The sequence below is a fragment of the Fundulus heteroclitus genome, chromosome 4, assembly GCF_011125445.2.
Source record: "Fundulus heteroclitus isolate FHET01 chromosome 4, MU-UCD_Fhet_4.1, whole genome shotgun sequence".
NCBI classification, from domain to species: Eukaryota; Metazoa; Chordata; class Actinopteri; order Cyprinodontiformes; family Fundulidae; genus Fundulus; species Fundulus heteroclitus.
The window spans coordinates 184,565-199,973 of record NC_046364.1 but is presented as its reverse complement, the minus strand read 5'-3'; the positions used below and the strand labels follow the sequence as shown (position 1 = coordinate 199,973).

The 15,409-nt window shown below is 44.7% G+C and overlaps 1 protein-coding gene across 3 annotated transcripts in view; it reads left to right on the top strand.

Moving 5' to 3' along the window:
* Nucleotides 1-15,409, top strand: part of LOC105919505 (transient receptor potential cation channel subfamily M member 1) — a 42,230-nt gene that overhangs the window by 22,189 nt on the left and 4,632 nt on the right. For 2 of the 3 annotated variants that reach the window (XM_036135747.1, XM_036135749.1), the window contains 7 exons: nucleotides 2,973-3,101; nucleotides 3,225-3,476; nucleotides 3,747-3,921; nucleotides 5,656-5,676; nucleotides 9,061-9,205; nucleotides 12,030-12,232; nucleotides 13,489-13,621. In XM_036135747.1, the coding sequence (XP_035991640.1) occupies nucleotides 2,973-3,101; nucleotides 3,225-3,476; nucleotides 3,747-3,921; nucleotides 5,656-5,676; nucleotides 9,061-9,205; nucleotides 12,030-12,232; nucleotides 13,489-13,621 (1,058 nt within the window). Of the gene's footprint in view, nucleotides 1-2,972; nucleotides 3,102-3,224; nucleotides 3,477-3,746; nucleotides 3,940-5,655; nucleotides 5,677-9,060; nucleotides 9,206-12,029; nucleotides 12,233-13,488; nucleotides 13,622-15,409 lie in introns of all 3 variants that reach the window. The other variant, XM_036135748.1, reaches the window with a different exon arrangement.

The window sequence follows — 15,409 nt, the reverse complement described above, 5'->3', positions numbered from 1 at the left end:
TTTATGGCAGGTCCAGCAGGCCTGTCACTGTGATGAGGCCAGGCTGGACATGTGGGCAGAAAACACAGGAAGTCCCAGGTCCTTCCACCAAGCCGAGCGGCTCTGCTCCACCTGGTGCACCAACCACCAGGCAGGAGGTCTGTGGGCTCAGGCAACCCACCGTCAACCAGAACCAGAAGGTCCTGCTGGCTGGGGACAGCAGGAAGTTGGCTAAGAATGGCGTCTTCTGGGCAGCAGCTCTTAGACAACAGTTGTCAGCTGCAAGTCAGGCGGCCATAGGCCAGTTTCTCCTGTAGAGACCTGTGCAATGCAAACGTGAGCTGCACCCTCTTTACCCGATGTTATTTAAACCGATGTTTGACAGAAATGTAGGATCGGCTGAAAACATCTTTTGTCTAGCTCTGTTGGAGGCGGAGAAACCGCACAATTTGTCTTTCAGTGGCGGCCATCTTGGATGCCATCTTTGTTAAAGTCTAATATGCAGCAGCTTTGGAGAAAAGTACTTTCACCTACCATGTTAGTAAAAATAAACCTTAGTAGTATTTATCAGTGTTGTGCCGATGCCATTTTTTGGCTCCGATACCGATACCATCTGTTTGATATTGATGTGTGTGTATATATGAAGAACTGCATACTACTTGGATGTAAAATAATTGCCATCATGGCTTTGTCAAACTGCTACCTTTGTAAAGCAGAAAAAAGACAAATAAAAAGTGAATCCAGTAGAACTAGTGAGTGTCGGGCAGTGTTGTAGTCAAGTCACTATGCCTCGAGTCCGAGTCCAGGTTCGAGTCACCAGTGTTCAAGTCCGAGTCAAGTCCAAGTCATTAAAAAAAAATCCGAGTCGAGTCCGAGTCGAGTCCACTACTCATCCGAGTCAAGTCCGAGTCGAGTCACTATTGACGTGTGATGTATGACATGAAGAAGTAACATTCCATTGCACTAATAACTCTTTCGCTGTAGTTACCCTTGGTTTTACTCGGTAAAACTACCGCTTTTTCCAAGTCTAAGACGTCTCCTAACCATGGTTTTTAAACATTGTTGTTATGGAACGTGCAACAGCGACTCGAGGTACGCTGATAGGCCGCATATGAAGGATGTTAAAGCCGCAAGCGGCGTCGATCGGCCCTCTCAGCCAAGCGCACTCCGGCCTATTGGCCACCGCCGCGGCTCCGGCCGGCCGGCGGGGTTCGCGCACCGCCGGCTGCCCGACATATCTGGTGCAGATCGGTCGTTGCAGCGAGGAGATACAGCCGTTGGATAATGATAATGCATTTGGCCACCGGACCGGACTAAATTGTTCGGCGGGCCGGAAAATTTATACTGATTCCTGGACGGTGACTACAAACAGAAAGAAACGGCCGATGACGCCATGAACGCCGAGCAGGAGAAAAACAACGACTTACCTTTCTATCAACTCGGCCCGTTTTTCCAGGCTTTCCAAGCCCTCGACACTCAAGCCATCGTTTGAGCTGAACGTTGGTATGTTGTTCCACAGTTCTACCAGTAAAATGGGCGCCTGGACATCCTCTTACGATAGTTTAACAGCTGAAAAGTCGGTCATATAGTTGTATCTGTTGCATGTGTAATGGCTGGTTCCTACGTGCGCTCTCACACTGTTTGCCCAACCTTAGCGGCAAGGGGCGCTGCTCATGAGATGGTGACGTCACGTGCGCGGTACGACATTTAGATATTAAAATCATACATCAAATAATATTCTAATGACATATTAAAATTATAGCCTAATGATTTAAAAAAAAAAGTCGAGTCTTTTTCTCAATTTCCGAGTCAGAATGATCTGAATGTAGGAGTCAGAGTCCAAGTTCGAGTCATCAGTGCGCAAGTCCAAGTCAAGTCACGAGTCTCTAAATTTAGCTAAAGACTCGGACTCGAGTTCGAGTCTCGGACTCGAGTACTACAACACTGGTGTCGGGAGAGAGAAGAGTTCAAGTGACATACAAACATCAAAATTATATATATAGCCTATTTGTTGGTACTCGCCGATACCGATACCAACATTTTAGTGCTGGATCGGATCCCCGGCCGATACTGGTATCTGTATCGGTGCAACACTGCATTTATTTTATTTTTTCTCCCAGTTATCTGACCTGTCACAACAGGCCGCAGTCAGATGTGGTGGCCATCTTGGCAGATGGTCACCATATTGAATTTTTCCATGGCCAGCTGTATGTGCTTTGAACAGTAAAATGTCAGGCTTGGATCACCGTTTGAACGATTGTTTCCCTTTTCTGCGTCACTGTTCAGCTGATATAGAAAAGTTGAGTCGTTCCTCTGGATGGGTTCTTCTTTGTTATAAACAGGGTGGAGACATCCGGGTCCAGTTGTCCCCCTTCTTCCAACACTGTTATTGTCAGCATGACTCCGCCCCCTGGGAACAATAAGTGGCCAGCAGAGCACTAACGATTGGTTGGTAGGCTGATGGTCCTCTTTTGCATCTGAACAACCAGTTGTGACTGTCTAGAGAAGATTGTGCGTGTCAGACGGAGTTTTAGTTTTTTATCTGCATGCAGAGTTCTCCCGTTAGCCGATCTTTTGGCTTCGCACCAAGAGAGGAGGGTTGCAAGAAGGTTTAATCTCATTTTCCTCAGCATCCTAGCTAGCTTGCTGTCACTGCTTGGAGTCATTAGCAGTCGTATCGTTTTCATACTCAGTGGTTACCTCCACATTCACCTGAAGACCATGGAGCTTTGTTTCTGTAGCAGCTTGTTGAAAAGAGGCATCTTGATCTGATTAGATGATGCTGACTTGGATGCAATTAAGATAATATGGAGAAATCCTTAAAAACTAGTTCACTGATTTAAATTAGTTTTAGTGCAACTCTTTAGAAGTTTTGGGTTAGAGATAAGAAGAGCGAGCAGGAGAGCATGTTCCTCCTCCCAATGTTCTGTCATGGTCACATATCCTGGATTTGATTTCAGCCATCAGAAAACGTCCGTTTCTCTGTGTTTCAGATCTCATACCTGGTGTACCTCATGCTTTACAACTACATCATCCTGGTGAAGATGGAACGCTGGCCTTGTTTGCAGGAGTGGATTGTCATCTCGTACATCATCACTCTGGGCCTGGAGAAAGTCCGACAGGTGAGGGTCAGACTCAGGTGGGCTGTCACAGCGAGGTTAGAATGGACTTTAAGATTCTGCTGGATTTTAGACTCTGTTTTGTGTTGCTGCGGTTGAGAACCCTGACACCTTTCCTGTTGTTAGATCCTGATGTCAGAGCCTGGAAAGCTGAAACAGAAGATCAGTGTGTGGTTGGAGGATTACTGGAACATCACCGACCTGGTGGCCATCACTGTCTTCCTGCTGGGCCTGCTGCTGCGTCTGCAGAGCGAGCCCTCCATGGGCTACGGCCGAGTCATCTACTGCGTTGACATTATCTTCTGGTACATCCGAGTCCTCGACATATTTGGAGTCAACAAGTACCTGGGCCCCTACGTCATGATGATTGGGAAAATGGTAGGAATCCCTCCCAATACTTACTTTAACAAAGGCTCTGGCATCACAGAGCAAACTGTGGAGATTCTGGTCTGAAGCAGTCAAAGTCCAAAGACAACCAGGGATAGAAAGCTGAGCAGAACCCTGAAATATCACAGATCTGCATCCTTGGAGGGAATTATAGCGTCACGTGTTTCTAAATGGAATCTGCAAGAAAACAGTCTCTGTTTTGTATTTGCAGCTTTGAGTCTGTGTCTAACGGGTTGTCCCCTGTCTCCTGCACATCTGCAGATGATTGACATGCTGTACTTCGTAGTCATCATGCTGGTGGTGTTGATGAGCTTCGGGGTGGCTCGGCAGGCAATCCTCCATCCGGATGAGGAACCTACATGGCGCCTGGCTCGAAACATTTTCTACATGCCGTACTGGATGATCTACGGAGAAGTGTTTGCAGACTCCATAGACCGTAAGACTAGCGTCTATAGTAAGACATCTGTTAATCTTCCCTCAGTCTCCCCCATCCTGATCATCTGTTCCCTCCCTTCCTCACCCTAACATCAATTGTCCTGAGCCCTGTCCTGATCTGTCCTCCCCAGTCTCTCTTCTCTCATGGATCGCTCCCTCGTGGCATCTTGATCTCCACCATCTCCCAGCTTTCCTCGTGTTGCTTCTGTCTGAACCGAGCGCTCCTACCTTCTTTCCTTCCCACTTCTTTGGACACTTTGAATGAGTATGGATTCTATGTAACTGTCTGTAAAGTGACTTACACTTGTCTTTATAGTGATTTGGTTCTAAATGCACAAACTGATAGAAGTGAATGCTTCAGGAGAGCTTTCTAAGTACGCTCAATATTTCTGAGAAAGAGTCAGATTAGATGAAACCCTATCCAGCATTAAAACACATCCTTAAATGGCTGAGCCAAGTTTGAGTACAGCCTATAAGGTACACAGGTTTTATTGCTTAACACAAATAATGAATCAGCCAAATGACTCATGCAGTCACACATCCACCTGTGGTGAAGATAACTTGCTGAAGTTTGAATCATCAGGATGGGACCAAGAGGAAATCTTAGTAACTCTGAGCAAGTCTGGTTTTTGTTGGGCTGCTTTGAGTGTTTCACAAGCTGCTGACCTTCTGGGACTTTCACCAACAACCTCTCTCAGGTGAACAGAGGATGTTTTGAGGAAGGGAAAGTCTCCAGAGGTTGTCAGCATGGATGATGAGAGAAGGTGACAGAGCGAGAAGGTTTGGGTATAAATGGGTCTAAATAGACTGCTGGCTGGTTAGAGCAGGTAAAGACTTTCTGCTGAAACTAACATATTAGTTTTGATTTGTGAAGCTGTCCTGTCAATATGTGTAACTAGTGAAGTGGCCACCAGAAAACACTTGTAGCCACAACCATCCAAACAACAACGTATTTGTCATCTGCACTTCCGCCAGTCGGATAAGACCTTTGTGTAAAATGAGGTTTGATGAATTAAATGGTTGCTACATAAATTAAATCAGGTAAATCCTTCTGCAGAGGTTTATTGGCCTTTTCCACCTAAAACCGATCATTTCTTGTCTGTTCATCCAGGCGGGTTGGTAAAGCACTTTCCAAGAACAAGACGATTCAAAGTGCTGTTGGAACATTGCCCTCCATAGATTGAGCCTATTTAGAACATTCTCAAGAAGTATTTGGAAGTATATTAATATTAATGGCAGTATGGACAGTAGGTGGCAGCATTAGAAAGGTGGATTCACACCAATAGAGTGATTTACATGTTATCCTTCTGCAAAGAACAGAGCAAAGCAAAACCTTGAAATAAAGCAAAGCACAATTTTGCTCTAGTTCAAAAATCTGAAAGTTTCTATTAATTCACGTTGGGCTAAGGCTGCTCCCTTATCCATTTACTGAAGCACAAAAATGTTTTTTATGTTACATATTTAGACAGCAAATTAGGTTATGTTTCTATTTAGTGACCAGCTCCTCATACTGGGGAGCTGCTGTGAAAAATTCGCCTTAATCGCGTTCAGTGTGAAGGTGCCATAACATTTGTTCCAGTGTTAATGCATGGTCCCATAATAACCATGTTTGTAGAGACATTTTCATTTTAAATCATTAAATTGTTAAAATGGAGTGACTTCTGTTAGAATCAAAAGTCTTTATCACAGACTGATGATGTATTTCTTCTGTTGACCATTTGCTGCTGATGGACAGTTTATGCCATGGAGATAAACCGTAAGTAAATGCTCAGATTAACACTGTTTTCTGTCACGTTTGTGTAATAAGACACAATGTGGGTTATATTTTCCAGACTTGGTTTCACAGCCCAGCTAAGTTATCAACACTGTTTAGTAAACTGATATTTAGCCTTTTTTGTCTCTTATTTGATCTCATTTGTTCTCTTTTTATGTAATCAGTTTGTACCACAGAAAGTTTTTGCCTCGGTCTGTTATACTTATTAAACACACGCCTTTATCCTGACCTGTTGCTGATTCTTGGAGCTCAGGGTTCTTCAAGCTGAACGGGTCCGAAGTTAAATTTCATATCCAGGTTCTGCAGAGCAGAATGTTACGGATCAGGCATTTTCTGCTGCTCAACAGGGTGCTTCTTTTCATGGTTCAAATGAGCAAATTAGTTACAAAGAGATACTCATATTCACGGTTAGATAAGATCATTTAAGATAGACCTTATTGATCTCACAGTGGAGAAATTCACGTGTCACATTGGCTCAATAATCAAAAGAAGGTGCCAAAGGAGGATAATAATAATAATAATAATAATAATAATAATAATAATAAATATAATCCTTGTATATTCAATTCAATTCAATTCAATTCAATTCAATTTCAATTCAATTTTATTTATATAGCGCCAAATCATGAAACATGTCATCTCAAGGCACTTTACAAAGTCAAGTTCAATCATATTATACAGATTGGGTCAGATTATACAGATTGGTCAAAAATGTCCTATATAAGGAAACCAGTTGATTGCATCAAAGTCCCGACAAGCAGCATTCACTCCTGGGGAACCGTAGAGCCACAGGAAGAGTCATCTGCATTGTACATGGCTTTGCTGCAATCCCTCATACTGAGCAAGCATGAAGCGACAGTGGGAAGAAAAACCACCCATTAACGGGAAAAAAAAACCTCCGGCAGAACCGGGCTCAGTATGAACGATCATCTGCCTCGACCGACTGGGGTTACAGAAGACAGAGCAGAGACACAACAAGAGAAACAAAAAAGCACAGAAGCACACATTGATCTAGTAATCTGTTCTACATTAGATGGTAGTAGCGGGTGAGCCGTCTTCTCTGGATGATGTCACAGTTAACAGAACGCCAGACCAGGTGTACCTACTATGAAGAGAAAAGAGAGAGAACAGAAAGTTAAAGCAGAAATGACAACACATAATGCATAATTGAAGAACAGTAGAACTCAATATAGTGAGAAAATTAGATCCTGATATACTCCAGTAACCTAAGCCTATAGCAGTAAAACTATAAAGGTAGCTGAGAGTAACATGAGTCACTAGTTATAATTTTTGTCAAAAAGAAAAGTTTTAAGCCTAGTCTTAAAAGTAGACGGGGTGTCTGCCTCACGGACCAAAACTGGGAGTTGGTTCCACAGGAGAGGAGCCTGATAGCTAAAGGATCTGCCTCCCATTCTACTTTTAGAGACTCTAGGAACCACCAGCAGACCTGCAGTCTGAGAGCGAAGTGCTCTGTTAGGAACATACGGGGTAATCAGAGCTCTGATATATGATGGAGTTTGATTATGAAGGGCTTTATACCTTAGAAGAAGAATTTTTTTTAAGCACTGGTGATTACAGTAAACCAATTACAATGAGTGGATGTAAGAAAACAAGCCCTTAGATCAACCTGGTGGACTGCTGGTCAGAACTGTTTCCTAATGAAGGGTAGAAGCTCCTTGTTTCAAAGTTGGGAAAACATCTATCTGGATGGAGTTTGCATGTTCTTGCGGTCCATGTGTAGATTTTCTCCAGGTTCTCTGGCTTCCTCCCACAATTCATAAAAAAGATTACATGGAGGAGCATGCATGAAGCGACAGTGGAGAGGAAAACTCCCCTTTAAGAGGGAGGAGAACCTCCCAGAACCAGGCTCAGTGTGAACGCTCATCTGCCTCCACCCACTGGGGCTTAGAGAAGACAGAGCAGAGACACAGAAAGCTCAGAAGCTCACATTGACCCAGGAGTACTTTCTATGTTAGATGGTAATAGAGGATGATCTGCCTCCCCTGATGATGTCACAGCTAACAGAACACCAGACCAGGTGTACCTTCTATGAAGAGAAAAATGACAGAGAACAAAAAGCTAAAAGCTGAAATAACAACAAACAATGCGGATTGGAGAGCAGTAGGAGAACTCAGCAGAGAGAGAGAAATAGACCCTGATGTCCTCCAGCAGCCTAAGCCTATAGTAGCATAACTATAGAGGTAGCTCAGGGTAACATGAGCCACTCTGACTAGAAGCTTTGTCACAAAGGAAAGTTTTAAGATTAGTCTTAAAAGTAGACGGGGTGTCTGCCTCACGGACCAAAACTGGGAGTTGGTTCCACAGGAGAGGAGCCTGATAGCTAAAGGATCTGCCTCCCATTCTACTTTTAGAGACTCTAGGAACCACCAGCAGACCTGCAGTCTGAGAGCGAAGTGCTCTGTTAGGAACATACGGGGTAATCAGAGCTCTGATATATGATGGAACTTGATTATTAAGGGCTTTGTACCGCCAGCGTGAATAACAATCTTACTGTATTTACGCTTATTCTTAGCCAGCAGTTTCAGGTAAGATTCTATGTCGCCCGTTCTGGCCCCTGGCAGGCATTTAACTATGGTCCCTGGTGTCTCTAGTGCCACGTTTCTGACTATAGAGCTGCCAATCACCAGAGTCAGGTTCTCAGCGGGTGTGTCGCTGAGTGGGGAAAATTAGTTAGAAATGCAGACGGGTTGGTGGTGACCTGGGGGCTGAAATCTAGAGCTATGCTTCCTAAGAACCGTCACCAAGCCGGCCTGCTTACCCGGCTGCTCTGGTGCTGCTGTAGGACCGCTACATAAAGTAACTATGTGGCTCCACGCTAGCAAAGGGGCTATCAGCCGGTTTTTCAACAGCATGGAGCCGGGTCTCCAATTCTGACACCCTCGCCTCCAAAGTTACAAAAACACTACATTTATTACAAGTACCATTATCACTAAAGGAAACAGAGGAATAACTAAATATCTGATACAGAGAGCAGGAGATAAGGGGAGACTTAGTCAGAGACAGAGAAGCTGATGGAAGAAATCGCAGATCTAGAAAACGGATGGATCCGTGGATAGGAAGATGCAGGCAGAGAAATATGAGTTCCAGAGATTCTTTAAAGTAGAGAGGTCCCTGCTCTCATAGCACTGACTAACAGAAATCACCAGTTAGCTCAAGCTGAACCGAGAATGCCTTCAGGTCACGACAGCAGAATTCCTGATGATTGATAACTGACCCTTAGATTGAAACCAGGCTTAGTTTTAGGGGGTGTTCAGTCAGTCCATGTGAACATCTCTAAAAACAAGGACTCATCTGAAGAGAGCGATGGACGATGACACCTGAATATATCTGTCTGTTTGGTTTTAGCTCCATGTGGAGACAACATGTATGATGAAGATGGGAAGAAGCTCCCTCCATGTATTCCCGGAGCCTGGCTAACACCCGCGATCATGGCTTGTTATCTGCTGGTGGCCAACATCCTCCTCGTCAACCTGCTCATTGCGGTTTTCAAGTTAGTACACAGTTGAAGAAATCAGACGCTGGTTTAGAAGTTTTTCAGAGTTAAAGGAAAGTGATCAAAGAGCAAAGACTGAAGAAAGGTAAAAGGAAAGTAACACAGGAAATAAAAAGGACAGTTCTAGGTGTGAGCAATAAACTGTTGCTGTGTTCTCTTCAATTCAATTTTATTTATATATCTCCAATTCATGAAACACATCATCAAGGTTCTTTCTAAAGTCAGCTTCCGTCAGATCCTCCAGGTTGGTGAGAAAGTTTCCTCTCTAAGGAAACCCAGCAGGTTGCATCAAGTCTCTCCAAGCAGCATTCACTCCTCCTGAAAGAGCGTAGAGCCACAGTGGACAGTCGTCTGCATTGTTGATGGCTTTGCAGCAATCCCTCATACTGAGCATGCATGAAGCGACAGTGGAGAGGAAAACTCCCCTTTTAACAGGGAGGAGAACCTCCAGCAGAACCAGAACCAGGCTCAGTGTGAACGCTCATCTGCCTCCACCCACTGGGGCTTAGAGAAGACAGAGCAGAGACACAGAAAGCACAGAAGCTCACACTGACCCAGGAGTACTTTCTATGTTAGAGAAGACAGAGCAGAGACACAGAAAGCACAGAAGCTCACATTGACCCAGAGGTACTTTCTATGTTAGAGAAGACAGAGCAGAGACACAGAAAGCTCAGAAGCTCACATTGACCAAGGAGTACTTTCTATGGTAGAGAAGACAGAGCAGAGACACAGAAAGCACAGAAGCTCACATTGACCCAGGAGTACTTTCTATGTTAGAGAAGACAGAGCAGAGACACAGAAAGCACAGAAGCTCACATTGACCCAGGAGTACTTTCTATGTTAGAGAAGACAGAGCAGAGACACAGAAAGCACAGAAGCTCACATTGACCTAGGAGTACTTTCTATGTTAGAGAAGACAGAGCAGAGACACAGAAAGCACAGAAGCTCACATTGACCCAGGAGTACTTTCTATGTTAGAGAAGACAGAGCAGAGACACAGAAAGCACAGAAGCTCACATTGACCCAGGAGTACTTTCTATGTTAGAGAAGACAGAGCAGAGACACAAAAAGCACAGAAGCTCACATTGACCCAGAAGTACTTTCTATGTTAGATGGTAATAGTGGATGATCTGTCTCCCCTGATGATGTCACAGCTAACAGAACTCCAGACCAGGTGTACCTTCTATGAAGAGAAAAATGACAGAGAACAAAAAGTTAAAAGCTTAAATAACAACAAACAATGCAGAATGGAGAGCAGTAGGAGAACTCAGCAGAGAGAGAGAAATAGACCCTGATGTCCTCCAGCAGCCTAAGCCTAAAGCAGCATAACTATAGAGGTAGCTCAGGGTAACATGAGCCACTCTGACTAGAAGCTTTGTCACAAAGGAAAGTTTTAAGATTAGTCTTAAAAGTAGACGGGGTGTCTGCCTCACGGACCAAAACTGGGAGTTGGTTCCACAGGAGAGGAGCCTGATAGCTAAAGGATCTGCCTCCCATTCTACTTTTAGAGACTCTAGGAACCACCAGCAGACCTGCAGTCTGAGAGCGAAGTGCTCTGTTAGGAACATACGGGGTAATCAGAGCTCTGATATATGATGGAGCTTGATTATTAAGGGCTTTATACGTTAGAAGAAGAATTTTAAATTCTATTCTTGATTTAACAGGAAGCCAATGAAGGGAAGCTAAAACAGGAGAAATATGATCCCTCTTGTTGATTTTCATCAGAACTCTTGCTGCAGCATTTTGGATCAGCTGAAGACTTTGAACTGCATTTTGTGGACTTCCTGATAGTAAAGAATTACAATAGTCCAGCCTTGAAGTAACAAATGCATGGACCAGTTTTTCAGCATCACTCCTGGACAGAATGTTTCTAATTTTGGCGATATTCCTGAGGTGAAAAAAGGAAACTCTGGAAACATGTTTAATATGGGATTTAAATGACATGTCTTGGTCAAAAATAACACCAAGATTTTTAACTTTATTACCAGAGGCCAGGTTAATGCCACCCAGATTAAGTGATTGATTAAGAAGTTTATTTTTTGAAGACTCTGGCCCAAAGATTACAACTTCTGTCTTGTCAGAATTTAATAGCAGGAAATTTAAAGTCATCCAGCTTTTGATGTCATCAAGACATGACTGCAGTCAAAGTAACTGATTGGATTCATCAGGATTTATGGATAAATATGGCTGAGTATCATCAGCATAACAGTGGAAATTAATCCCATGCTGTCTGATAATTTTGCCAATCGGAAGCATATATATAGTAAATAGAATTGGTCCAAGGACTGAACCCTGTGGTACTCCACAGGTGACCCTAGAGTTTGAGGAAGATTTATTATTAACATGAACAAATTGGAATCTGTCTGACAGATAAGATTTAAACCAGCCTAATGCTTTCCCCTTAATCCCTACAGTATGCTCAAGTCTTTGTAGGAGAATATTGTGATCAACTGTATCAAATGCAGCACTGAGATCTAACAGGACAAGTATAGACACAAGTCCATTATCTGAGGCCATGAGAATATCATTAGTGACCTTCACCAGAGCTGCTTCAGTGCTATGATGAGCTCTGAAGCCTGACTGAAACTCCTCAAGTAGGTCATTACTTTGTAAATGTTCACAAAGTTGATCTTCATGAATGATACGCAGATATGCTGTTTTCTCCAGATCAGTGCTGCATTTCAATAAGCCAAATGCATTTCTATGGAGTGTAGTTATTTTATACACATTTCCAGAAATGCAAAATGTTTTCCAGCAAAGTAGTGATTTTACATTCAACTGTGGCTTCACTGCAGGAACTCTTCCTCTTTATCTCCCACAGCAACACCTTCTTTGAGGTCAAGTCCATCTCCAACCAGGTGTGGAAGTTTCAGCGGTATCAGCTGATCATGACCTTCCACGATCGTCCCATTTTACCTCCCCCCCTGATCATCTTCCCCCACATCTACATCCTGCTCAAGAGGCTTTGCTGCAACTGCATAAGAAAGCCAGAAGGGGAACGAGACGACCGCGAGAGGCGACTTCGTAAGAAACACAAACCACACCAGTTTATCAAGAACCTTTATTGTTCTTATGTTACCATATTTTGGTAACACAATTAGGCCCCAGCTCAGAATTCACAGATCACACATATCACAGACACAAGACCATGTTTTCAAGCTTTTCTTTTTCCAATTAGTTGAATGCACCAACAACATTTTCTGAGCAGATTAATTAAAGCGTGCAAATTGTCTTTGGCGTCTAATAAGACTCATGTTTCAACTAAAAAGACAATCAGATGATTAATATTACTGTTGATTGATGCTAGTGTTGCACCGATAGCGATACCAGTATGGGGCGGGGATCCGATCCAGAACTAAAATGTTGCTATCGCCATTGGCAAGTACCAACAATAAGGCACTGACACCATTTTGATGTTTGGATGTCACCTGAACGCAGCCTCCCCTCTCCTGACTAGTTTTATGCGTGTTATAGAAGTTCATGAAAGTTGCACTATTTTGCACATTTGAGAGCCAAAAGTTTATTCAACTATTGTCACCCATTCCGGGCAGGCAATAAAAAGTTCTACTGCCCTAACATGCAGTTCTTCATATAACACACATCAGTTTCAAACAGACGGTATCGGGCCAAAAAATGTCATCGGTGCAACACTGATTGATGCTCAAGACAAAGAGATAAATGTACCTGACAAACACTCTCTGAGAAAGTAAAAGTGTGCAAATAGCCAGCAGCATGTCAGACACAGTGTGAATAATCCTCCATCGGATCAGAACCTGTGGAACCTGTGGAACCTTGTTGGTGTTGACCTTCTTCAGGGACGAGAGGCTGATGGGGTTTGAAGGATGAAACCTGAGAGCATCCTGTGTTGAACTCCACTGTTTAGTCTTCATGTCTGAGGAAATTTGATTATTTAATCATGTAGATTTGTAGAAAAAAACTGGATAAACTGTGGCTACAGGTTGTTGTTCCTGATTCAACGTAACAGAGAACTAGTAATGCATAAAAGGATTTGAAGTAATGGTTTGTACATTAGAATGTCGGGGAGTCAATATTTTATGGATATTAGTTGGGGGGGGGGGGTTATCTGCAGAAGCCAGAAGTTTTATGCATGTGAGTTTGTAGAAAGATGGATAAATTCTCTGCAGCAGTCTGACCACAGTTTGTCCAACTGGTTGGCCTGAAAACAGACGCTCAGCGTATTTATATCTAGCATCAATTTATTAAAAAAAAAACATTCCATTTTTTATGATTTGACTTGAAACATTTCTTTTTTTTCTCAGAGCTGGTGCTTAATGCAGATGAGATAAAGAGTCTGTACGAGTTTGAGGAGCAATGTGTGGAAGAATACTTCAGGGAGAAGGAAGACGAGAAGCAGTCCTCCAACAACGAGCGAATCAGAGTCACATCAGAGAGGTCAGGATGAAACCCTCCTTAACCTTATATGTACATCTGACCTGATGGTTTTATTAAAGAAAAAGCTCAATCTTTGCATTTTGGAACCTCAACTCCAAAGCATCAGTAACTAAACTTAAAAGTGATCAGTTGCTGACGGCGGATAAGATAAAGCTTTAATGTTTATAGTCAGGTTATATTGTAGTTTTCTGCGACATCGTCATGTCTCCAGGGCGTTTGCATAAGATGAACAGCTTCACCGTCTCTTTAGAAGTCCAACCAGAGCAATGTCATCAGCACGTTCGACTAAAATACAGCTTTGCTCCATCCGTCCATCCGTCCGTCTTCTTCCTCTTATCCGGGGTCGGGTCGCGGGGGTAGCAACTTCAGTAGGGAGGCCCAGACGTCCCTCTCTCCAGCCACTTGGGCCAGCTCCTCAGGAGGAATCCCAAGGCGTTCCCAGCAGAGAGACATAGTCCCTCCAGCGTGTCCTGGGTCTTCCCCTGGGCCTCCTCCCGGTGGGACGTGCCCGGAACACCTCACCAGGGAGGCGTCCAGGAGGCATCCTGACCAGATGCCCGAGCCACCTCAACTGGCTCCTCTGGACGTGGAGGAGCAGCGGCTCTACTCTGAGTCCTCCCCGGATGACTGAGCTCCTCACCCTATCTCTAAGGGAGAGCCCAGACACACTACGGAGAAAACTCATTTCAGCCGCTTGGATCCCTTATTAAAGGGTCCGGTACTCCATACTCCCGGAGTACCCCCCACAGGATCCCTCGGGGGACACGGTCGAATGCCTTCTCCAGATCCACAAAGCACATGTGGACTGGTTGGGTAAACTCCCATGCCCCCTCAAGAATCCTGCTGAGGGTATAGAGCTGGTCCAGTGTTCCACGGCCAGGACCAAAACCACACTGCTCTTCCTGAATCCCAGATTCGACTATCCGACGGACCCTCCTTTCCAGAACCCCTGAATAGACCTTACCAGGGAGGCTTAAGAGTGTGATTCCTCTGTAGTTGGAACACACCCTCCGGTCCCCCTTTTTAAATAGGGGGACCACCACCCCAGTTTGCCAATCCAGGGGAACTGCCCCCGATGTCCACGCGATGCTGCAGAGCCGCGTTAACCAACACAGCCCCACAACATCCAGAGCCTTAAGGTACTCAGGGCGAATCTCATCCACCCCCGGGGCCTTGCCACCGAGGAGCTTTTTAACAACCTCGGTGACCTCAGCCCCAGAGATGGGAGAACCCGACCCAGAGTCCTCAGGCTCTGCTCCCTCAATGGAAGACGTGTTGGTGGGATTAAGGAGGTCTTTGAAGTATTCCGCCCACCGATACACGACGTCCCGAGTCGAGGTCAGCAGCACACCACCCCCACTGTAAACAGTGTTGGTACTGCACTGCTTCCCCCTCCTGAGACGCCGGATAGTGGACCAGAATCGCTTCGAAGCCGTACGGAAGTCTTTCTCCATGGCCTCTCCGAACTCTTCCCACGCCCGAGTTTTTGCCTCGGCGACCAGCCGAGCCGCCTGCCGCTTTGACTGCCGGTACACATCAGCTGCTTCCGGAGTCCCACAGGCCAAAAAAGCCCGGTAGGACTCCTTCTTCAGCTTGACGGCTTCCCTCACCGCTGGTGTCCACCAGCGGGTTCGAGGGTTGCCGCCGCGACATGCACCGACAACCTTGCGGCCACAGCTCCGACTAGCCGCCTCAACAATAGAGGCGTGGAACATGGTCCATTCAGACTCAATGTCCCCCGCCTCCCTCGGAACGTGTTTAAAGTTCTCCCGGAGGAGGGAGTTAAAG